At 41.6% G+C, this 25,857-nt stretch overlaps 1 protein-coding gene across 2 annotated transcripts in view; it reads left to right on the forward strand.

Moving 5' to 3' along the window:
* The window catches only part of BICC1 (BicC family RNA binding protein 1), a 246,362-nt gene that overhangs the window by 171,234 nt on the left and 49,271 nt on the right, over positions 1 to 25,857 (forward strand). For both annotated transcript variants that reach the window (XM_006267113.3, XM_059729841.1), the window contains 3 exons: positions 20,460 to 20,539; positions 22,846 to 23,004; positions 23,816 to 23,869. In XM_006267113.3, coding sequence (XP_006267175.1) covers positions 20,460 to 20,539; positions 22,846 to 23,004; positions 23,816 to 23,869 — 293 coding nt within the window. The remainder of the gene's footprint in view (positions 1 to 20,459; positions 20,540 to 22,845; positions 23,005 to 23,815; positions 23,870 to 25,857) is intronic.

Genomic DNA, 25,857 nt, shown 5'->3' on the forward strand with positions numbered 1-25,857 from the left:
TTTGTTTCAATTCAAAACGGCTGTTCTGTTCTGTTCCGTCAAAATGTTTTGCCGTTTCGACATTTTGCCCATAGGATATAATAGGCTATAACCTTGTCATTTCTGGCCTGATTTGGATGAAACATGCAGGAATAGTAGCCCCTTTGGAGGGCATGACACATGTCAAGTTTCAAGAAGATAGGTGCAGGGGGTTCAGAGAAACTGAACCCCCTGCACCTAAAAGTTATAAGGTGTTTCAGCCTTCCCCATTATAGTCTATGGGAGAAACGGCAAACGTTTCGCCTTGCCTCGTTTTGTTTCGAGGCTGTTTCGAGCATATCTGTTCCATTTTGATTTTGCTGTTTCAACCTCAAAACAGGTAGAAACAACATTGAAACAAAACTGGTGGCGAAATTTCACGCAGCCCGAGTAATTACCCTAAGTACAAGTGAATTCTGCAGCTTTTTTCAAAAGGTCATTTAACTAGTCCTTAACTTTGCTACCAAGAACAGTGAGACGCCCAGTATACACAGGTAATGCCCATGACCTCTTTACTTCCCTCCATGTGTTTCGGTATGTATTTGTCTCCTGCTTGCTGTGGCTATGGGCCTGTCTTCCAGCAACAAATTACAACCTAACTCTTGACCTTGCTTTCAGTTTTCCAGCTCATGGGCTTTTTCGTGGTTTGTCTAGATTTTCTGATGCCAGCTCACAGGCTTTTGACTGCTACATCTGTTCACATGGAGCTAGCCAGTCTAGTTCCATCCTGATCTCGGGATACTGCTTTCTTTTCCTGTACTCACTATGACACCTACTACTTATATGCTGAATTTGTTAATACATTGCCTCATACAACTAGGTCATTTCCCTAAAACTCATGGGGAGGGGTGGGGAGGAAGTACATGCTGAGTAATAAGCCACCAAGTTCATAATACATTATTACAGAGAAGCATGGTTACTTAAAAGTTGAAACACACAACCTTCTTTTCACTACAAATAAGAAATTTGTGATTTGCCTGATTTTTCTCAAAAGATTTTTGTAGGGCAAAATGCTCTGGATCATTTAAAAATGCTCTGGATGATTTAAGTGTAAGAAAGAGAAAGTATGAGATGGTGTGCATTTTTCTAAATTGCCGTCTGCTTAGTGTTAGAGTGGTTTTCGTTTCTACAATGTTGTGATAAGTAATTTAAAATTGTCCTAATCTTAGTCTTTTCTCATGAGGAGGCAAAATCCAAGGTTCTTTCTATTGACATGCACACTGAAACACTATAACTTAGGTCACTTTTCTAAAACAATGTTTTATTTGCCTGTACAGTGCATACCTCTATATACTATCAGATCATTTTTGTAGTTATGAACTCATGGATATTTAACATAACCATATCCAGAAGCATCTAGATATTGGAGATGAAAACAAAATTACTAATTATTTTTTGTAGCTTGTAATAAGTCATTTTCTTATTTTAGTTGATTTTTTTGGTAGCCTCCACTTATTCTGAAAATAGAATCTACTACCAGGTTTCTATATAGCCAGGACTGCTTTGGGTAACAGTATGTATTGTACTAGACAGGAAAGGGCAGGCTCCAAGAAACAGATAACCACTCTGTTTAGCAGATAAATGAAAGGTAGTTATTTTGAAACAAACAAAACACAGTTTTTGGGGGTGGGGGACTGGGCAGGGACTTTGTGGTGACTGTAGCAGTTTTTCCATCCTATACTGTCCCACAGAAATTCTATCAATTCTACCAACCTACCAATACAAAAATAAGGTAAATAAAATCAGTACTTATTTTTGTAAACAAAACAAACAAGAATAGTGCAACTTGGTTAACCTTGCATTACAACTGTTGTGCAATAAAACTTTGACTACTATTTCCATGTCTTTCATTTTTAGCCTGGCTTTGCACAGAAGGTGGACTCTGTCCTGTTGCATCAATTGTATTTGTTTCAGTACTCTGTTGCTGTGTGATTTGTCCCAGCGACTGTTCCTGTATGCTAATAAAGGGTTAATTCTAACCCTTAAATCAGAAAATCATAACCCTATTGAATGCAGTCTATTAGACCAACAGGACATTAGAAAATATAGCAACTGTCTAGAGGCATAAAGATTAAAAGTAAATGCACTTACTTTTAATGAGCAGATACTGAAAAAAACTGCAATGAAGACAAGGCCTGAGGCATTTAAATTCATGTGGAGGAAATGTCATAACGTTTTACTGATTTATTTATTTTTTAATTAAGCGAGTTGCCACCTGTAATGGTCAAGGAAATTTGCAAGAGGAAAGGACCAAATGCCTGGTTGACATAGACCTGAAGAAAAATGCAGTGTGTTCAAAAGCTTGCATCTGAACCAAGCAGTTGGTCCAATAAAATATATCGCCCACAAAAATCCCTGCCCCTGACGTTTTTTTATGTGTTTTTTCTATAAATCTCATATCATTTAGGCTTCCTTCTTCCCACCAAACACACTATTTCTCATGTTTTCCTGCTTTGTAGTCCTGTGTATGTGCTTTGAGAGGTGTACTGATGTCTGACCCTTGAGTAAAAAACCTTGAAGTAATTGGTTCCATAATTCAGCAACAAGACATGCCCTAACTCGTCTTGTGCTGAAATACTGCCTCACTTTGGCTGCTTCCTTATGTATGAGGTTGAGGAATAACCCCCAAGACGTTGCAGTATTCCAGCACAGCATAGGCCTTCCCATATCCTAATGTGATTATAAAAAGTTCTTAACAATATTACTTTAAAGGGAAAATAAAATTGTAACATTTAATTTGAGCTTTTTAAATGGTATGGCAACTAAGCTGTTTCTAATTTTAGAATAATTTAAATCATTGTAATAGAAATTACAATAAATATAGCTCTATACTGATTGCAATTAATTGGCTCTCCTTTCTTCTTTTCAGATTTCCTTCTTCACCTTGGCTTAATCCTTTTCCCTCCAAATTTGGTCACTTTGACTGTCTTTTTGTTTTACTTTAATTCATCCTAGAGTCTATTATCTGTTTCTTGTCTTAATTCAGCTTTTGTTGTTTTTGTTGTTAAAGAGAAGCTCTCTTTTCAACTTCATTTTCCTTGTCACTGGATCCAGAAATCCAGTCACCAGTACTTTTCTCTCCAGGTATTATAATATGCCCAGGTAATCTCACTTTTAAATTTGCATAATATTTGACTATATTTCAGTTTATTTCTACAATACACAACTTTTCTCTAACCTCTTGCATTGTGCCATGATATATCTGTGGTTGTTGATGGGAATGAAGATTTGGTTTCCTAATGCATTTATTATAATGAAATAATTATTTTTAGAAGTGAAGTTTACTCTGTTTTCTGTATATTTTTTGTCACAAGACCACATTAGACAGCTACCATACTTGAAGCAGCCTTTGTGAATATTTAGGATTCTTAAAAAAAAATTATCTAGCAGGGCCTACCTGGTGAAGGTTTGATAAACACTGAATCCTTTTAACAATTTGTATTTAATACTAATGATGCAGAATTGCTGCTTTCACATAACTGGTGCCAGAAGCAGACTGATAGGGATTTATGCATTCTCAACTTGCTCTGTGCCAGATCAGCACAGACATTCTTCTAAGGATCCACCTGGGGAGACAAAATAAGAAGGAAAGAAGAGAGAGAAAGAAGAAGGAGAAGACTTTCACAATTTATTTCCCCCCCCCCCCCCCCCCCGTCATCAGGTTGAAGTTCTTCCCAAAGGCAGCTTTATTACAAGTTCCTCCTACTGTAATAAATGGATCGCTTTCCACTACAATATTATAAGCACTAGGATGCATCTACTTTGAAGACACTACTCACTATCTGAACTCAAATCCAAAATCTCAGGCAAGTTTGAAGTTGCGCAAAGTTCTATGCTTCTATGGCTAGACTACTAATGATATCTAAGATAACTGGTTTAAAATCAGTTCAGAAGTGACTGCTTTCTCTGCATGTTGGGTGTCATGCCCTTGCGCTTAGTTTTTAATTTAACAGTGTAACTCCAAAAATATTAATCGTATCCGTCTAGGTACCTTATGAACTCTATCATGATAGATCAGGTGCTTCAAAGATGTAATGAGTTTATCCTCACAAACCCCTTCTGTGGTAGGGAGTGAGCGTATTGGTATACTCCTGGGACTGAGGGGGGTGGTTTTTGTTTTGAGGATTTCTGTTAGCTTGGGGGGGGGTGGTATTTATTTTTTTTTTTGTATTTTTAACAGATTTTGGTCGTGGGCACAGATTAAGTAATTGGCCTGGAGTTGCACACAATCTGTGGCAGAGCCAGGAATTGACCGAAATCCCTGTAGTCACATTCCAGTGTCTGAACCAGTTTTCCTTTTTGATAGTATTTTATTACATGTTGTGTTGCAAAGATCCATGGGCTTATTAATGTAAAGTCCAGTACACACTACTAGAATGTTGTTTGAGTATAAATTAGAATAATAATAAGCTGTTTTTTCTGTTTTATTTGACTAGCTGTATTTGAAAAAGGGAGAACCCCAACACAAAAATGCTTCTAATACCCCTGTTTGTCCATCAGGCTGGAAAAGCCCAGCACTGAAGCACTTATGGGGCATGTTCTGCTCCTAGTTTTTTCCTCGCCTGAATCGCACTGCAGCACCTGGGTGCCCGGAAGCATTCAAGCATGTTTCCTGCCCAGCCAGATCTGGGCTGGAGCACAGCACCGGGGGAAGGGAAGGCTGGAGGACTCGGTATGGCACAAACCCTTCCCTAACACTGGCAATCCCTGCCTACGTTCACTTTAAAAAACAAAAACAAAAAAAGCCCCCTGCAAAGCTCTCTGGGCTGTGTGCTCTAGGGACCTCTGGCAGCCCAGCATCCTCACTGCAGGCTTTTTGCTTCTCAACTTCTGTACAGGTTTGTTTTTCTCTCAGGAAAACAAAACTGGAAGAGTTATCCTGGATGATTTGAATGTATGTATGCAACCTAGGTCAGGGTTTTGGTAACAGACAGAGCAAGCTTCTATGATCCCAAGTCCTGACTGTAGATATTTGCCCTGGCAAACACAAACATTTAAACTGTCTTAGTGGATGATACCAGTGGCCTATAGGCTTGGTTATTATGTCTAGCAGGTGCTTCAGAGAAAAGAACAAGAAAGCTCATGATGAACAATTCTGGAATGAACTAACTTATAGGGAAGATTTTTCCTAACTGCAATTATAGCCAGTATAACCACCTGCATGTGGTCATCCATACAAATGACTAGGCCTAATATGAATCTTTCTTAGCTTTGTCACCAAGCAGTCACATCCTGTTGTTCTTATTGCTGCAAGGTACATATAAAGTATGCATGTAGGGGTTTGTTTGTTTGTTTGTTTGTTTGTTTTGATGGACTTGTTGTTTTTTAATGAGTTTGCCTTTGAATTTATTCCTCTTACTTTTCAATATTTTTAGAAAATAAATGAGATGCCCTTGTTCTTCCTTGATCATTCATTATTGTATGGATTTATATAGTTTCATGGTTTTTATTTCTCTTCATAAGGAAGGATTTCCATACTGATAATCAGTTTTGGTCCCATCTCTTGAGAAGGGATGATTGTTTGCATCGGAGGCCAACAGCTGTGAGTGTGCAAATGTGTGTACTGACAACCATAGAAGGGCCTCAATCTTGGATGGACACACAATGAGTAGAGGAATGGCCTTTAAGCTAAAGGCTTGTAATGGTGGAGACAGGAATTCTGGCAGCAGTAAAGCAAATGAAAAATGAGTCCAGGTTTCCAACCTGAGTAAACATGACTTACTTTTAGGACTCTGACTGCAAATGCGATGAAGCCTAGTGGAAGGTTATGCCCTTTGTCTGTGTCTGGTATTGATTGTTTGGGATAAGAAGTTCTGCAGGACTAGAACTTCCCAAAGTGTACCTAACACCATCTCCTTTCCCCATAAAGGGAAGAGATGGAGTAGTTTGTCTCATCTGAGTATTTACTGGGATTTTGGGATAGCTGGAATATACGCCTGTCCGAAGCGGCTAGTATTCTCTTCAGATTTGGATTCAGCCAATTCAGGAGACAGTGATTCAATTCAGTGATTTGAATCACTGTCCTGAATGGATTTGGCTGAATCTCTGAATTGAACAAGCCCCATGACCCTGCCTGCTCTCCCAGCCCCGTCAATGGCTTACCTACCTAGCCCCAACATCCTGTCACTGAAAAAATAAAAAAGGCCCGCACTTACCGGCTCCTGCCAGGTGGGGGGAGGGTGTGATCCCTGCTGCCCCGCACTGCCCCGCGCTGTGTGGAGGGCTCTGCCGAGAGCCCTCAGAGACCCTGACAGTCACTGCAGCAGCTGGTGAGTGTAGGCCTTTTTTTTTTTTTTAAGTGCTGAGATGATGGGGCCAGGCAGGGCAGCCATTGATGGGGCTGGGAGAGCAAGCTGGGGTTGGGGGGACTCAGGGAGGCTAGGAAAGCAGGCAGGGAATTCAGCCTGGTGGGGGTCCCCCCCCCATGGTCTCCTCCCTCCTCCTCCAGCCCCCCTGCCCACTACTTTACCGGCCCAGAGTCCGGGTCCAGCTCACTGCAGCAGTGAGCAGGAATGCTCAAATCGAATCTCAAAATCTCTCCGAAACTTTTCTGAATTGATTTGGACCTTTTTATTGGTCTCTCAATTCAATTCAGATTCAGAGATTCAGCTGCCAAATCGGGCCATATCTCCTCCAAATCAAATCGGCAACTGAAGCTTCACATAGAGCTACTGGAACACCTTAACTTGTCTCCTGCACTTTTTGGCTGTAATTTTGTATCATTTGCTAATGTTGCCATTTCATTCTTCTGCTTTTGTTTTTGATTATTTATGAATGATCTGTGATCAGCTCCTGTTAAATTTGCTCCCACATGGGAAACAGTTTAAATATTATACAGGACTGCATACTCAGGCTTCCTACCTTCTAACTCAGCTCAAACACAAGACCTGGCATTGCAGAACCACAGATGGTAGAGGGTGGAAAATATAAACAAAAAGCAGATAGTTACTATGCTAAGGCTTGAAGGGAGTGAGGATAGGGGCAGCCCATACCTACTTCAAGGCAAGAGTCCAACAAACTGAAGAATGTTACAAAGCACTTCCTGAGATTATTCTTACATTCGTGAGAATGTAGCTTTCCAATATGTCATGTGATAAATCTAAATATGAAATAATATATGTATATACATGATTTGTGTATATATGCAGTTCTACTATCCATAAATTCCCTCATTCTTTGGGGAGAGAACTCCTGTTGATGTTAGATTAATCCTTTGCATTCTGTTGGAAGGGAGGAAAATACTGTCTATTAAAATGGGGGAAATACTACTGCAGTTATAACACTCAGGAAGCAAAGTTCTTTCAAGCTTTGTAGTTTTTAACTTCTTCAAGAATTAGAACCTCTGTTTCCTTGCAGCTGGCATGCTTTTCTCATAAATGTGTAGCAGAGACCATTTGCAAATTTCCAGCTGTTCAGTGTCCAGCAATTCAGAATTCAAGCACCCTTTTTTTCCCTCGTTCTACGTTTTTAAAGTGTGATTCTTGTCATGGGAAATCCAGAATTAGCATTCTAAGATCACATGGTTAACTTCAGCATGCTATACTTAAAACACTCAACCTAAAATGTCACAGTTTTCAATTAGAATTTGCAGAATTCCCAGAACCAATGTTACCTTACAGTAAGGTTCTTTGGAATAACCTGGGGATGGGAGGACTGTTTGTGTGCAGTGCATGCATCTGTTGATGATGCTGAGCTTTGCAATCTCCCTCTCCCTGCTTTTTCATACTGTCTACAGCAAACCTGACAGGCGAGGAAGCCATTAGGGTGCTGATAACAAAGCATTTAGCAGCCCATAAAGAAAACAAAAGCCTCTCTCATTAGTTCAAGTTCTTCTTAAAACAGCTTTTTCCAAGGAAGGAACAAAGGGATATTACTAGCTGACCTATTGATTAGCTCTAAAAAGCCCTAAGTGGACACCTGTTCTAGCCATGGGGCCAAAAAGTTGAGCACACCACTGCTCTGAAACAAGAATTTTAAGGTATTTGTCTCCTAATTTGCCCCCGGGGATTTTCATGACATCATATCCTTTTTTTAAAAGCATTTTTTTTAAATAGATCAATGAATAGTCTAATTAATGTTTACTAAGTTATACCCTCATTAACAAGAATTTAAATTATATCATTTTAACTCTGTAAACCTTTTCCTTGAGGGGAGGAAAGAAAAAGAAGATAGGATAAAGTGCTTTCTGAGCAAAAACAATGTGGACAACTGAAAATGAGTTTAAAATCCTAGCTCTGTTGAAGTCGATGGGAGTATTTTGCCACTAGCAAGATGAATAGTTACATCAGTATATACAAAAACATGACCTTTTTGTTGAAAATATCATTTTTATCTGGATTTAATAAGACAGCTCCTGTAGCCAAGTTTTGTACAGCGCTGGCATTTTTTCTTAAAGTGATAGGACTGTGGTTTTGTTTCAAATGGTTAATGTCAAATTCATGGCCCTCGTAATGGAATTATGCCAAGCTGTGCTTAGTGTCTCGGACGGCCAAAGCCAACTCGAGGTGATTCAATAATTACTCGTTTGTCAGGGCGGGCTGGTGAATAGAGAGGCCGAGAAATCTTTATGGTTGTAAAACTTTACTTACGTCGCTTGTGGTTGCGACGAAAACGGTCCGCTTGTCTGAACAACTACGTTAGTTGTTCCAGCTGGCAGGGCTTAAGCCAGCATGTCCGTCTGCAAATCGTGCCAGCAGGGAAAAGGATACGTCTGGGATTGCGCTCGGTGACGGGGAGAAGAATCGATAGGTGATCAGTCTATCGATCAGCTCAGCCACGAGTCAGATCTCTTCAGAAGCACTCTGCAGCGTGCTCAAAGTTCTCCGACTTGGGTGGAAGTCGCGCTAATTTTTAAATGGCCAGCAAGCCAATTACTAGCCGCCACGTGTGCATAATTTAGAACTGGCCAATAGTGGGACACAAATTTACATTCGAATGGCGGGAACTCTCTTGCATCGGGGGTTTTCTGCAGCAACAGAAAGCCTTTTACTTTGCAAGAGGCTCTCATGTGGTGGGAAAATTCCACCGTGCCGAGGCACCAAAATCACTGGGTTGTGACATGCCCCATTGCCGACGGCACAACTGGAATTTTAGACACATGAGCTTATCATCCGGCATCTTTGTTTCAGGACTCACTGACCTGGCAAAGCTTTAACAACCAGTAACATATATATAAACAAACAACTTGATAGACCGGTCTTTTCAACAAGTTACAAAATACAATAACTTTGAACATATAACAACAACTGTTGATCATCGTCTGATTGGAGAACATCTGCTTGGGACTTCCTTCGTCTGATAGTCAGTCCGTCCTGTCCTATTAACAGACAATGTCAATAAAATACTTAATTAAATGAGAAAATAGTTTTATAGTGAGTCCTGAGCAAATGTACGTTCCCCGTCTCAGTGTCTCCTTCATAACTATCATTCTACTAACTCGAACGAACTGTAGTCTGGTACTTGATGAATCTCACAATCGGGCGGTTGTGGATTATTGCTTTTCTGGGGTTAGACCTGTGAAGAGAAAAACAACAACACAAAACAAAAAGACTGATAATTGGATTTACTGTAAGGATACTGGGTGAACGTTGGAACGGCGTGTCATCTAGTTGTGATGAACGATAATAGGAGGACGATCAGGCTTCTCTTCCAATTGAACAGAATAGGTATTGGGATATTGTCCCGACCGCTGAACTGTCCCTTTGTGAACTTGTGGATGAGACTGATGGGGGTGCAGTATTGAAATCCACACTAACTCGTCTGGTTGGAACTTGGGCTCCCAAGGTGGAGGTTTCTGGACATTAGCTTCGTCCCATAATGGTTTAGCAGTGTTTAGTGAAATAAGGACATCGTGATTAAATTTAGTCCAGTTTTTAAATGTCCCTCCTCCTCTAAGGCGAAGTTGCTCCTTGTACAGACCTATGTGCCTTTCCACAATACCGTTGGACTGCGGGTGGTAAGGCAAATGAAGATGCCAGGCTACATTATGAAGACGAGCGAATTTATCCAGAGCGTTTGAATTAAACGGGGGTCCTCCATCCGACTGATTCTCATGAGGAGGTTGCCAGGTAGCAAATACAGCAGTCAAAGCAGAAATGACAGCAGTAGCATTACTTTTCCGTAGGGGGACAACCTGTAACTGTCTTGTTCCCAAATCGACAACAACTAGTCCTTTATTTGGCGGCTTAGACCCTGGGAGGGGTCCCAGTAAATCTACCTGCCAGACTTTTCCTGCTTGAAACTGTGAAGAATTGAAAGCTCCTAGTTGGTGCTTAGTTCTATGGCACTTTTCTTTAGCACATATCTCACAGGCCTGAGCTACCTTTTCCCAATCACGCCCAGCTCTGTATGAGGCCGGCTCCATAAGGGTTCGGCACCAACGTTGATGGCAAGCTCGTGGTCCCGGGTGACCCCAATTCTCATGAAGCCACGCAAGGAATGGATTTATTTCAGGATCGGTGGTAGATGTGACAGGCAAGACTATGTCGGTTTGGAGTGGATCTTCCAAGAGCTTATCAATTACCTCATGCACTGGATCGGTATCTGGACGATGGGACTTAGTGTGCCTAATCAACGGGAGGCGCACAAATTTAGTTAACGTTTCCCAAATATCTTGCTAATCATTCAAATTCTCGAAGGGAAAAGCTGTGCCCATAAGAATTTTATAAATGTATTGCGAATCAATTGCGATGATCGGAACTGGGAGTGTATCGTTATGATGTGTCAGACAATGTTCCAGTACCTTAAGGAATCCTAATAATTCACATCTTTGGGCCGAATTATCATCTGGGTCGGCTTGCAAGATTTCCTTATCATTACAAGCTTTGCAATAATACCCATAGCCTCCGCCATGTCGGGAGGTTCCATCTGAGGCCATCCATGCCGGGGCAGAAGTTCCATACAATGTAGGGACCTTCTCCTCATCTTCTGGGCTTGGATCAGGTACCGTGTCTTCCAACCTCCAGCGATGCCAGTTGTAATGGTGAGTAAGCACTAGCGTATTCCAGGTCTTAGACTCTCCCTGAAAATGTGGGTCAACTCTGTCTGCATCCAGCAAGGGTAACAATGTGGCACCGGGAGTGCGTAACGTCCCATGCCCCCTTGCTAAAGACTCCACCAGTTGTTTGGCTAGGAGGATTTTTCCTACAGCTCCATATCGATGTTGTGCCGCTTGAAGCGTTTTATGGGCTGTATATACTAGCTCATCGTGAGGGTTATGTGCGACAGCCCACACATTGTTGGTGGTGAACCCGAGGGTTACGGTTAGTGACTCACCCAGATCAATGGCATGGAGTTGTGTGTCTTTAACCATAGCTAGCAGGCGAAGCAGGTTTTGCTGATCTCCTTTTGTCCAGGGCGTGGACTTTCGAGACTTATCACAGGTCTGTCGCTGCAATTTAGTGAGGAGGGCCAAATCACTAGGTCCAATATAATGTCGATACCAATTCAAATGACCCAACAGCTGTTGAAAGTGCCTCTTAGTTGTAGGGAAGAATGTTTTCAATGGATCGATGTTAGGACCCTCATGCGAGATTCCGTGGCGGATGGAACCGATGTATCGGGTACCGAGGAAAGTAATGTCATTTACAGGTTGTAAACACGACTTTTCCTCGTTGATTGTCCATCCCTCACTCTGAAGGTGAGTGACTAGTTGATTAACTATACTAGTAACTACGGAACTATCGTGACCCATAATGGTGATATCATCGACGTAACTCTAAATCTTTAGTTCCTTCTCTGGGGGAAGACAGTATGAAGCTCGAAAATTCTTTAGGGTGTTATTCATGGTACCAGTGGCTAGTGATGGAGTGTTACGATATCCTTGTGGACAGACCGTCCACCTATACATAATGCCATCAATACACATGTTTAGTATTCCTTCCGGGTCATTTATCGGGATGGAAAAGTATATATTTTTAAGATCCAATGTGACTCCAACCCACTTATTTTGTTGGAACTGTGCCATCTCAAACATACATTGTGGCAGAGTAGATGGATTAGGTTGTTGAAGTACCTGACACCTTTTGTTGACTTCTCTGTAGTCCACAACCAACCGGGCTTCATTAGGCTTTCCAGGTTTTGCTACCCCCCATCCTGATGACAGGTAGGTGCTGGCTGTTACGGTCTTAATACAGCCTCGTCGCTCGAGTCGCCTCAGGAGGTCAGTAAGGGACTGCTTTAGAGAACCCTTAATCGGAATTGGTCGATATCGCCAGGTGGAGTTGTTACAAAGCGTTGGTCTATGCCAATCCTGTTCTGGGATAATAACGGGTAATGCCTGTAGCACTTGTTCTTTAAGGTCAAGCACTTTTATCCCCTGGATCCCTAAAATGTTGATGCCCCCTGGGACAGCCTCTAGGGGGTATTGGTGGCCTTGGACCCAAAATTTGACCTTCGTTGTGACAGCGATAACATTAAGCCCTTGTACCTTGATCGTTTTGGTGGTCTTTTGATGAGGTATCATTGAGGTAATCACATTGGTTTGAGCTCCAGTATCGAGAAGGAAGAGTGCTTGTTGTTGGTCATCCGGATTGGTAGGGTTGTAAACAGAGAGTTCGACGTATGGTCGAGAATCAGTAGGGTCAGGTTTGAACTGGAGCAGGCCGCTGGCGGAGCCGACAGCCATTACTCGTTTTTTGATGGGTCCTCGAATTTAAATCCTAATGCTTCGGCTATACGATATTGGGTTCGTTCTTCCAAAATTCGTAGCTGCGCCTTTGTAAGTCCGGCGTGGGAGAGAAGAAAACCAAACATGGTTCTTTCCTTCAGGGTTCTCTCCTTCGGGGTTCCTGGAGGTGACCACCCTTGCTCTCATCGGGGGATAAATTCTTGCCGTCTGGGTCTCAATGTTCCGGCTGGGTATACCGAAGATCGGTCCCTTATAGTATCAGAAGCTTCTTCACCTTGTTGCATAAGTGCTTGTAGACGTGGGAGATGGCCTAAGAGATTTCCCACCGTCTGACCTGCCATTGGGTTCAAGAAGAGTCGGAGTGTAACGGCATTTGCTCCTCCGTATACCTCCATGCAGGCCTCTATAGCTTCCAAGGCCTTTGGGATTGCCCCTGGGTCCGATAGGTGGTGATGAGCCCATCTCTCTTTTCGTTGCACGGCAGTTAGTCCCATGGGATTTGTCCTCGGGCTCCATGAGAGATATGGCACCCCAACTATAGCTAGGAGGAGTTGCTCCACAGTAGCCTTCTGTGGACAACCTTCGTGCCAGGTGTGAAATTTGTGGGTTACCTGTCCCACTACGAGCGCTGGGAGCGGGATGGGCCAGTGGGCACTGTCCACAGCCACATTCAAATCGGTAGCACGCCCACCACTCCATGCCGTCTGTCGGGTCAAGGCACTCTCTTCTTCTTTGTCCAAGGTGTTAGATCCAAATTCCACTATTAACCGCCCTAACCACATTGCCAAGGTTTCTCCTGATCTTATCTTAGATTCCTTGCAAAGCTCTTGAATTTCTGGTCTGGTGCATGTGCGTGAGATGACAGTGGTACGCGTGGCACCATCTTCATCTGCAACATGCTTCATCACAGCTATCGGGTGAGCTGTGGTAGAGAAAGAGTTAAATTCTTCATCTGGGAGCATTGGGTATATCTCTCCTCCCATTGTCCCCTCCCCTTGGCAAGGAGGCGGGGCCGCCGGGGATGAAGTCACCTCAGGGGGCAGAGGCGCTAGGCGGATCCCCGCCAGGTCTTCTGAAGCTCCGCCCCTCCTTTCCGGGTTTCCTGGATGGCTCGCACTTCTTTCGGCGCCATTTTCTGCTAGCAGTATCACGCGGCTGGTGCTTCTGACAAGTGCCGCTCCGGAGCCTTTTGCTGCCCTCTCCAGTGACTCCTTACCCGCCGTATGCATCTGTGCCTCTAAATTTGCGTATTCCCTTAGTAGACCCGCTACTATACGGAACAGCACATTTATCATTTTTCCCTTCTTCCATTTAGTTAGACCCCATCTCGGCACATGACGGCCCTTAGTTTCCAAATCCTCCCAGAGCTGAACGAGGAGCTCATGGCCCCGCGACTCCGGCACCAAATCCGGACAGTTAAACCAGTCCGTGGGGGTGGATTCCCCTCCTTTCCTTAAGTATTGAATGCATTGAGCGAACTCTTGAGCGGGGGTTAGCTTCTCTGCCTTCTGCGCTTTTACCCCGGCTAAGGATATGGTCAAGGTTTCCTCCGGGGGTCGATAATAGACCCGGTCGCTCCCCATTATGCATCTGAATTCCCCAAGGGATAGCTTAGTTCTCCATTCCTTCACTACGGCTTCTTCTCTCTTTACGGAGAAGTAACCATCAATGTTTCTTTCATCCCCTTCTACCGCCTGATGGTAAGCGATATGCGCCCATAGATCGTTGGCATTCTCTACGTGGCGGGTCCCAGTGCTCCAGGGGCAGCACCCGATTAGGTTCTTCTCCATCACCGTACCCTTTAATCCCATCCTCGTCGTCATGTCTCAGACGGCCAAAGCCGACTCGAGGTGATTCAATAATTGCTCATTCGTCGGGGCGGGCTGGTGAATAGAGAGGCCGAGAAATCTTTATGGTTGTAAAACTTTACTTACGTCGCTTGCGGTTGTGACGATAACGGTCCAGTCGTCTGAACAACTACGTTAGTTGTTCCAGCTGGCAGGGCTCAAGCCAGCACATCCGTCTACAAATCGGGCCGGCTGGGAAAAGGATACGTCTGGGATTGCGCTCGGCGACAGGGAGAAGAATCGATAGGTGATCAGTCTATCGATCAGCTCAGCCACGAGTCAGATCTCTTCAGAAGCACTCTGCAGCGTGCTCAAAGTTCTCCGACTTGGGTGGAAGTCGCGCTAATTTTTAAACAGCCAGCAAGCCAATTACTAGCCGCCACGTGTGCATAATTTAGAACTGGCCAATAGTGGGACACAAATTTACATTCGAATGGCGGGAACTCTCTTGCATCGGGGGTTTTCTGCAGCAACAGAAAGCCTTTTACTTTGCAAGAGGCTCTCATGTGGTGGGAAAATTCCACCGTGCCGAGGCACCAAAATCACTGGGTTGTGACACTTAGCACTTCTATATTTGAATATGAAAATGTTATTATAAATGAGAAAAGTGATGAAGATATGGTAGTGCTTAGACGTCTCTTAGGGTAGCAACAGATATTCAAAAAGTCTGAGCCTGAATTGATTCAATCTTTGCAGGTTAGTCTAAGCTGCCTATGTTGAACCAATTTGCAAGTGCACAGACATTCCCTCTGGACTGAGGAAATGCAGGCACATGATTGCATTGGCTCATGTTAGAAGCCGGCAGGCGCTAGAGCTGTCCTCCCTTCCCTTCCATAATGCTGAGCTGAGGCCGGGGTGTGAGCAGGCCCTAGCAGGTCACTCTGATTAGGGAGGAGTTTAAACCCCCACCCTGGCTGTACAGTCCTAGGCTTTTCCCTGCCTGTTGCTGAAGGGGTGGAAATGTTGCCCCCAGCCAGCACTCTGAGGCAAAGGGGAACAGAGGTGGGAGGACTGTTTGTGTGCAGAGCATGCATCTGTTGAGGATACTGAGCTTTGCAGTCTCCCTCTCCCTGCTTTTCCATACTGTCTGCAGCAAACCTAACAGGCAAGGAAGCCAGCAGGGTACTGATAACAAAGCATTTAGCAGCCTATCAAGAAAACAAAAGCCTCTCCCATTAGTTAAAGTTCTTCTTAAAACAGATTTTTCCAAGGAAGGAACAGAGGGATATTACTAGCTGACCTGTTGATTAGCTCTAAAAAGCCCTAAGTGGACACTGTCCTGTCTCCCTTTATTCTGTCTGCCTTTGCCCTGCCCCAGTGAAATTGGAAACATACACACGCAGACACCTCTCAGCATTAGCTAGTATACCACACGCTGGCTAGGGTCTGTGGTGCTGGGTTTGTGCTGTGGGAGATGGAAGGGATGGGGGGATCCCTGCTTGAGCAGTGAGGGAGCGGAGGGTGGGGGGACAGGGGAAAGCCAGGCAGACCTTGCTGTGCCTGCAGTCTCTGTTAAAGTGCCTCTATGTGAACAAGGGTTTAGGCTGTAGCCATGTTGGTCTAAGGACATAGGCAGACAAGGTTCCTTGGGTGAATTTGATATCTTTTATTAGACCAACCCAAATAGTTGGAGAAAAGTTAGTAAGCAAGCTTTCAGGTTCAAAAACCTTTCGTCAGGCTAAGGAAGTTTCAGCAGTTGGTGTGTGCTCTTCCTGGATGGAATGAAAAGTAAAGAAGCCAGGGGCTGGGCTGGGCTAGGGAGTCGGTTGCCAGGCAGATTATAATGTATCAAAAATCCAATGTCTTTGTTTAATCCATGATCTCTAGTATCCAGGAGGTTGATGAAATGGAGCTTCCATAGTCTCTGGGAAGTGTTGTGTAAGTTTCCCTTGAGGATCAGGACTGAGAGATTGGAGAGAGAGTGGCTCTCCTGTGAGAAATGTGCCCCCACCGGTAATTGGGTATTTCTGTCTTTGATGGATTTCCAGTGTGCGTTCATTCTGGTGCGCAGTTGTTGTTTCGTCTCTCCTACGTATTTTCCACCAGGGCATTTGGTGCACTGGATGAGGTATATTACATTTCTGGAGGAGCAGCTGTAAGATCCTGGGATGCTGATGGCTCTGTTGTGGGGTGTAGTAATTGTGGGGGTGGTGGAGATGTGTTGGCAGGTTTTGCATTTCTTGTAATGACACGGTCTGGATCCTTTTGGTGTGTTCTGGGCTTGAGGAAGTTTGCTTCTGGTGATGAGGTTGGCGAGGTTCGGTGCTTGTTTAAAGGCTAGGATGGGTGGTTCTGGAAAGATCTTTTTAAGAATAGGGTCTCTGTCTAGTATGAGTTGCAATTTTTTGAGGATTTTCGGTACAGGTTCAAGGGAGGGGTGATGCGTCATAACCAGTGGTGTACGATTTGTGGGGGGGTTTCTTCTGTACTGCAGCAGTTCTTCATGTGGTATCCAGGTGGCTCTTTCAAACGTGCGATCTCTCTCTGTGGAGGGAGTGTCCTTTGTTGGGTGAAAGCCTTTTTAAGATTGGTGAGGTGGCAATCCCAGGTGTTCTCTTCAGTACAGATGCGGTGGTATCTGAGGGCTTGGCTGTATATCACAGCTTTTTTGGTGTGTTTCGGGTGATTGCTGGTTTTGTGCAGATATGTGTGTTGGTCTGTGGGTTTCTTGTATACTGTGGTCTGTATTTTACCCTTCTGGATACTGATCATTGTGTCTAAAAAGGAGATGCTGGTGCTGGAGTATTCTAAAGAGAGGCGGATGGAGGGATAATGATTTTTGAATTTCTGATGGAACTCAATCAGAGATTGCAGGTTCTCACTCCAAATGATGAAGATGTCATCGATGTATCTTAAGTATAGCAAGGGTTTGATGGTGCAGTTCTTGAGCAAGTCTTCTTCCAGGTGGCTCATAAAAAGGTTGGCATACTGTGGGGCCATTTTAGTGCCCATAGCTGTTCCCATCATCTGGAGGAAGTGTTGATTATTAAAAGTGAAATTGTTGTGTGTGAGGATGAAGTGTATAAGGTCAGTAATACCTTTGGGCCTGTATTCTGAGTTGTAATCTTGTTCCTGTAGATATGTAAGGCAGGCTTGGATGCCATCCTGGTGTGGGATGTTGGTATATAGGCTGGTAATGTCCATGGTGGCTAGGAGTGTGTTGCTGGAAAGGTGGTCTGTGTTTTTAAGTTTCCGTAGAAAGTGAACAACTATGTGAACAACACCTTCTTACTCGCTAGATAAGCTTTTTTTGCCTTAGTCATATTTGCTGACATTAATTAAAGTTTGTATCCTTGTCAGCGGTGTAGAGTATCAAAGAACACTTTGAAAGGATGAATATAATAAAAAAATACTTCTGTACATCATCAAGGAAATGTCTTGCTGTGTTCAAATAACAATGCCAATAGGTCACACTTAAGCAAATCTGGTGAAAGCAGTGCAGTTTATCATTGAGCAAATAATTACAAGATACTGGACTGCAGAGATGTAATTGAGGGAAGAATGTCATGAAGAGTGAGAAGAAAGTATCTCAGCTTGACTTTCAAATATCAAGCTGAGTTTTTGGGTTGGCAGAGAAACTCAGAACACTGGATGTGGCAATGGCCCAGGCACATTGCGTTGTTTTCAGTCATTTTTCAGTGTATATATAAAATTGTATTTGAGCAATATTAGTCTGTACAACTGCTACATCAAGACCATGAGAAGGAAGAGTCATTTATGCTTACATTTAAAGCAGATATCCTTTTATGTTGCAAGGTGGCAAAAGACCAGGTAAGTTTCTTGACCCCCCCTTTCAGGCTTTCGCATTCTCCCAATGTCATAATCTGTATGAGAAATCCAGATGGTCTTTTGGAATTCTAATTGTGTTCTCCTTTTGCTACTTTTTACTTGTTCAAAGCCATTGTTGCAAATCAATAGGAAATACATACTTTGTCCACCAATGTGGTGGATATTTGCTAAATCAACAGTTGTACCTCTACTCATCTGTCTACTCATCTGTCTATCAATAATTCACTGTTTTGTTTTTGTTCACTGATGCATCCAAATCCCTTCCTCCCAACTTGTAATTCATTGAGTATTTTTAATTGGTGTTACCACTGTTCCTGTTTTAATTACAGTACACGTTAATGTCTCTACTCCAACATTTTCATCAATGATCTGGAAGTGAATATTGCCATTAATGAATAACTTTTGGAGCAATTTGTAGAGAAACTAAATGGAAATTTTTTGTTCAGCAATTCAGTATTATGGGGCATTTATTGTCATTTAATCTAAATTTCAGGTGTATGTTTTAACCCCAAATGGTTAAAAAAAAAATTGGAATTGGAATTACATCAGTTGCACAACATTATTTCACATATGTAATGAAAAAGTAAAATTGTGATTTTGGCTTAAAAAAATTTGTCCTTTCCTAGTGGAAAGAATGATTATCAAAGCAGATTTTACTTGCTTGCAACATATGTGAGCATTCTTATGCACTTAAAACTGTTGTGTCATTACAACCTTAACCTCCTTTTCCTCACAAATTTTCTTTGTGATCTTGAAAGGAATGAGCTTAACATGGTACTGAGTTTCATAATTGTCGTTGGTAGCATAGGTGGTTTTTTTCCTTGTTTTTAGGGGAAAAAAATTAAGAGTGTAATGCTTATTTTTCCCTAAAAATAAATACATTGATAAAAGGAGTATTTAAGGCTACAAGTTATAATTTAAACCCCCTTCCACCAATCTGATAAAACCAGAAAGCCAGGCAAATCTAGAAGGAATTAAAAAAGTGAAATTAATTTTTTCATCATCTGTTTTCACCCAGGTAAATGTTCATACATATTATAGGGCATATTAATAGTGTCTGTTGTGGAGAGGAGAGACAGGCATGGGGCCAAAGCTGCAAATCCAGATCAGGTATTCTAAATGTTCAGATACCTGAACATTTAGAATTGTTGGAATTGGGCCCAGTTCTAGTTGTGTTATGGTAATTCACATTTCTGGACACCAGATGGTGCTGCCATCTTATATAATGTACAATTTCCAGTTAATTGACACTTGGTTTACTTCAGAGTCTAAATAAAGTTCTCTGGGCAAAATCCTTCAATGAGCATTAGGACCAAGTATGGACTTCAGGATTTAACCCCCCCAAGTTTGTTAAGTTGTCATTGTACTCAGTCTCATAATTTGTCACCGGTGTTATGTTTAATATGTACTTAAAAGACCTTACAGTTAAAATGGTTCATATCCAATACTTGATATCTGATTAGGCAAACATTTAAGTAAAATGATAGAAGATGAATTGTATATACTACTTCAAAATTGAATGCCTCTAACTGTAAAACCCAAGAATGGCAGTTATTTTGCATATGTACCGATTGTCATTTAATATAGCTACATGAGTAAGATTAAATTGAAAATTTTTTTCAGATGGAAGCAGCTTTAGGCAGTTATAGGAACTGATGAAAAACAAGGTACCATGTGTTGGCTAGTGTCTATAGATTTGGTTCTGGGTCTTAGAAGCATAAGCTGGCCTCAGAAGGGGTTGTTAGTTATTCTTCGTTAGATTTCATCCAGAGAAACTTTTTGATACAGATTTGCTACATATACACGCTGCACTATAGTAGATTACTTTATGGATTCCTTCATTTCACTTTTTCTGATTTAAGCAAAACTACTTCTGAGATATGCCACACAATACATTTAGTAATAACCCTATGGAAAAAACTGGTCGGGTGAATGAACTGAATAGTATGTGTCAGTAATTTAGCTGACTCCAGTGGGCAGAGATTAGTATTGTAACTCTTTTCTAAACTTTAATACATCTCTAATAGCCGTTTCTTAAAATAAATTGTGAAAAAGATTTCTAATTTAAAGTAGATTGTTCAAAGCATGTTAGTAAAATTTTCATAATTTTTTCCATGTCTTTTGTTTACTACTTGTTTTAATATGTTGTTTACTATTTCCTATTTCTATTTGTATAGATCCACATATTAAAGTCTCTGGAAGAAAAGAAAATGTTAAAGAAGCTAAAGAGAGGATCATGTCTGTCTTAGACACAAAAGTAAGAAGAAAGTTCTATTGTTCAGGTGTATATTTTTGTTACACAACATGTATAGCAGCATGCTGAAATTGTGAAGGGGTTGTCATTTTTATTGACATTTTACATTAAAATTTGTTAGTAAAAGTCATTTTTTTTTAAAGTCTGAAATGTGCCATAGGGATGAGATATACAAAAATGGTAAAGGTGATAGACCTGCTGGAATTTTGTTAATTTATTTTATGAAGGTTTGGGTGTGTAACCATCAATTCACTACAGAGAAATGTATACTATATTTAAAAGTTACAAGATCAGCAGAAATAATCTGACCTTCATCAATCTAAAATTGAATCTAAACAGTCTTGCAAAAAAATGAAGATAATGGCTGGGTAATCATCACAGAACTGGAAACTTCCCCTATATTGTACTCAGTGGGATCTCAGTGATAGTGAGTAACATTAACTTTTACAGTAGGTCAGCTTCTATACTGGCATGCAGCACATCTGAGAAGACGTTTGTGAGACATGAGGTGATGTCACTTCCTGAACGGTTTCCTGCTTTTTCTCTTTTACTCATCATAACTCCCAAATGGCTTGCTTTCGAAGCACCAATTATGTTTCAGTGTGGTGGTCTTGCCAGTGCCTGGTGTTTCATACTTATTACATTATGGGCTTCAGTAGTTTAACTCTGTGTGGTCATGAGGGACGACAAGCTGGCAGAAAACTAGAGGACAAGGTAAGGGGAGAGAGAGACCTATGAGATGTGCAGGGTTTAGGATGAATGGCCAGGGTCTTGTGGAAGCACCAAGAGGGTCCATATAATAGGCTGAAGGAAGGACCTTAAGATTATACCTCTGATTCTGTAAGATTGGAAGCACGTGTCACCTGGCATCTCATTTATTCCACCATAAAAAAAAATTATGCTGGCACAAATTATGAGCAAATAATTGTCACTACCCTTTTTCAAGCCACATCAAAGGAAACTCAGGTAAAAGGCAAAAAGGGGGTAATAAACTCTGCCACTTTATTGTGGCAGATGTCTGTTAGATCTGTGATGGGAGAGTATGTCCAGCCTGAGCTGTTTGCATTCTCCAGACAACCCAGGCAGTTGCTCCATGGGCTTGAAGGCCTTTCAAGCCCCTAGAGCACCTGTCCAGCTTTTTCCACTTACAGAGAGGCATCCTAGGGATTCTTATGGCACCTCTCCATAAGCAGAGAAGTCAGGGTTCCCCACTTAGCCAGACTCACTCCTGTGATTGTGAGGGGATGGGTCTTGCTGAGTTTGGAAAGCAGGGCTTTCTCCTCTCAGCCAGACTTGCTCCTGGGATTGTGGGGGACAGGAATTCTGTGCCATCTGACATTTAAAGTCTGTTGGGTAATCTTCAGCTCAGTCATTCCTTTACTGTATGCTCTTTTGCATATGCTGTTCTATGGATTGTTATACACTGAAAAATCTAAGAAAAATTAACTAAAAACACATCCTTATTGGCCTATTTTAAATGTTGTATAGAAAGTACCAAAAACCCTAGTTTTAAAACCATTTAAAGCTTCAATTTTGGTTGTTTTTTTTTTAAATAATATTATTCTTTTTCTAAAAGTTGCTGAGCTTTTTTTTTTTCTTCTGAGACTTAAGAACTGTAGCCTACACGTAAGCATTTCTTATGTTCATCCAGATTGAAGCTAATTTAAGTCATTTTTCCTTATTGGCCTGTACAGTGACCTTTTGATCCACGAAGTAGAGATCACCAGCTGGGATCTCTGGGGTAGAATACACTATTATATTAAAACACTCCTCCTAGTTAATAATATCCTATTGTGCATGTGGAGTTCAAAAATGTGTTTGCATTAAACTTCCATATATTTAATTGCAATTGGCACAATTAAATACTTCCTACAAAAAAGAGCATATAATAAGAATTTTGACAAAATCCAAAAGGTATGATGTTAGAAAATTAACCACTGTTTTTCCAACAGTGTAGAAATTTGTTTAAAAAAAGCAACCCCCCCGCCCCACCAAAAAAAACCTCCTACCTTAAGTAAACTGAAAATGTCAAGTGACATCTGTCTGCCGTACTTCTCAGTCCCCTCATTTTGTCATTTGGGAGACTCATGGTGTAGAAGCCTAATATGTTTATTTCCATATGATTTCCTCATGACAGTATGGGCATGGTACTTGGTATGCTTCAGTTGATGTTAAGCCACTGATAAAATTAGATTTTCAGAATGCTTTACATAATTGTATAAATTCCATTTACTGAAGAACACTAATGCTCAGAGGTACTCCATTCTAAAAGAATCCAAAAATAATAGATTCTTTGACTTTTTTTTTAGAGTAACAGGGTCACCTTGAAGATGGATGTTTCACATACAGAACATTCTCATGTAATTGGTAAAGGTGGCAATAACATTAAAAAAGTAATGGAAGAAACAGGATGTCACATCCACTTTCCAGACTCAAATAGGAATAACCAAGCAGAAAAAAGCAATCAAGTAAGTATTACTTAATATTTTGTGTGCATTATAAATGTATGTAATTCTATATAAATCAATTGGATAACATATATAGAATATGGAATGTATTACATAAATATAAAAGTATTACTTTTTTTTTTCAAAATACTAAACATTTCTGGTTTGATTATTTTCACTAAACAATTGATGTTTAGGGAAATATGCTTTTTATATAAAATTTAGTATGGAAACTCATTGGTTTATTCCAAGTTAAACTAAAGACTTTTTCTTTTATGAGGTTTTTCCCATAAAAAGCTGCATTTCATAACAAATAACTTTTTTGAAAATGTTTTTTATCAAAAATCTTTTGAATATTCTGTGTAAAAGCTGTGGTAGAGAAGCAAAGCAAGCAGTTTTGCTGGTGTTTTTATTTACTGATTTTTTTTTTTATGTAACAAATGTATTTGCCACCTAAATACCTAACAAAAATGAAATGCCGCATTACAGCATTTAGCGTTATCGCATTTAAAAAGATAAATACTGATTATGATTTGAATACATCCGAGTTTTTTTCTATAATGTCAATTTTAAGTTAAATATGTATTTTTCAGACTTTCATTATAATATAAATTTCTTCAAGTTCAGTAAAGCACCCAGGATGAACCAGGATTTAATGTATAAATAATAAAGATAGCATACTTTTATTTATTTGCAGTGGAGGGGTGCCTCCCAATTGCTTACTTTAAGCTTTCAGAACAAAAAATATTTAAAGAGAATGTAAACATTTGGAGGTTTTTTCTTAGATGCTTCATAAGAACACTACATCATTTTATATGTTCTCAATTTCCAGGTGTCTATTGCAGGACCACCAGCTGGTGTGGAGTCTGCCAGACTTAGAATAAGGGTAACTATGTATTTTAAAGAAATAAAATGGCAAAGACACTGTAGAGGAAAACAATTGAGAGAAAAACAATAATTCTGTAGTCTATCTAGGGTTGTCTAATTCTGTGCTGTGGCCAATATGCAAATCGTATCACCAAGTCCAAAACTGCAAGAAAATGAGAAAAAAAATATTCATAGAGAAAATAATTTTTGTTTGCAATTTTATAAGTAGATTTAAAAGAATAATCCAAAAATAAGCTTTAAAAATTTCACAGACACTTTGTCTATGATAGAAATATGTGAATAATATTTGTGGCCATATGGATTAAATGCAACGAATCCATATTAATGCACAAGCATATATTCACTCAGGGTTTGGTCTGATTTTTTTCGAACCCACCAATAAAAAGGCTATACCTAATATGAGCTGTATGAACTAGTTATCGTCTAGCAGTCTTTATGCTAAAAAATAATCATATTTACTTGCATACCACACAACATCGTCCACCTCTTCCCAGCCCTCCATCAAATGAGCCCTTCAAAACTGGGGTGCATATTTTAAGTGGGAAAGCTGGTCTGGACTGGAATAGAAGCAAGGTGGAACAGAACAAGCAGATGCTGTGACTCATGGCTGCCCAGATGGCTGCCATTTCTCTCCATGGATACAAACAGCAGAGCCAGAGTCCAATATTAATCCTCTCACAGCCACAGATGAGCTTTTTGCTAAAGAGCCAATGAGCTAGCTGAGGGAGAGTGAGCTGCTGCATTCAGTCTGTAGTGTCTTGATGAAGTGTGTGGCAGGAAACAGCAATTTATAATTTATAGGAACTTATAAAGAGCTACTTACAGTAAAGAATAGGGGTGCATCAATAACTATTTTGGGGCCAATACTGATGGCCAATTATTAATCAGCCATATGCAGCCCGGCAGCAGTGTCCGGCTGGTAAGTCTGTTGGGAGGAGGGAGGGGCGGAAGGGGAGGAGTGAGCGAAGGGACATGGGGGGATGGGCAGCTCAAGGCCCCTGTAGTGTGGGAGGGAGTAGGTCTGGGACGGGCAGGCACTACACGGGCAGGGCACAGGGCTGCCACTACGCACTCGGGCCTGACCAGCCTTGGGGCTGCACCAGCCTTTTCCTGGCAGGGGGGCTGGGCCTGGGCTGCACTCAAGGCAAGTGGGGTGGAGTGGGCAATGGTGGTGCTGGGAGAAGAGCTACAGGACAGCTACTGTGAATTTAGGGGTGGCTGTAGTACACCCCATAGCCCTACCTCCTCTGGGGGTGTCCACATGGCAGGCGCTGTGTCCCTGCCCCCCAGAGGAGCCTCGGCTCTGCCCCGCACCCCACCCTGCCCTGGCTGGGCAGCACCAGTGCCTGCCCCAGACCCACTCCCTCCCTCACCATGGGAGCCTCAGCCTGCCTCCGCCCCTCTCCCCCTGACTTACTGCCCAGATACTGGGCTGCATTCCTGGCTGTGTGCATGCAGTGGCTACATGCATACATGCTACATTTATCAACAACATTATCAACCGCATCAGCCAAAAAAAACCCCATTGCCAATAATGACAATTTTCCTTGTATTGGTACCAATACAATATGGAGTGATATAACACTGCACCTCTAGCAAAGAAGTAACAGTTTTGCATTGCCCTTGCAATGACAGGGCTGGGGCCTAGTCTTGTTGTTGTCCTGTCCTACCAGGAAGTTCCTCCTGCCTCACCCATACTGTTGTTTGGAATACCACATCTCTTGGGATACTCTGTGTTTCCAGGACTTGCTCTGTCACACAGTTGGCCATGACTCTGGACATATCTTTTTTTCTACTTTCTACCTTCCAAAAGCAAGGTGTGTGCCTTATTTGGAGGCATAAGTTATGCTGTGCAAGAAAATAATATCTGCTAAAATTACCTTCCGCAGCAGACCTACACAAAATCCTTATGCAACACTGTTGTGAGATTTTCATGACTTAGGCAAGAATGACAATAATTGTGATTTAAAATGCAGCTGGAATAAA

Source organism: Alligator mississippiensis, chromosome 6 (assembly GCF_030867095.1).
Source record: "Alligator mississippiensis isolate rAllMis1 chromosome 6, rAllMis1, whole genome shotgun sequence".
Classification (NCBI taxonomy): Eukaryota; Metazoa; Chordata; order Crocodylia; family Alligatoridae; genus Alligator; species Alligator mississippiensis.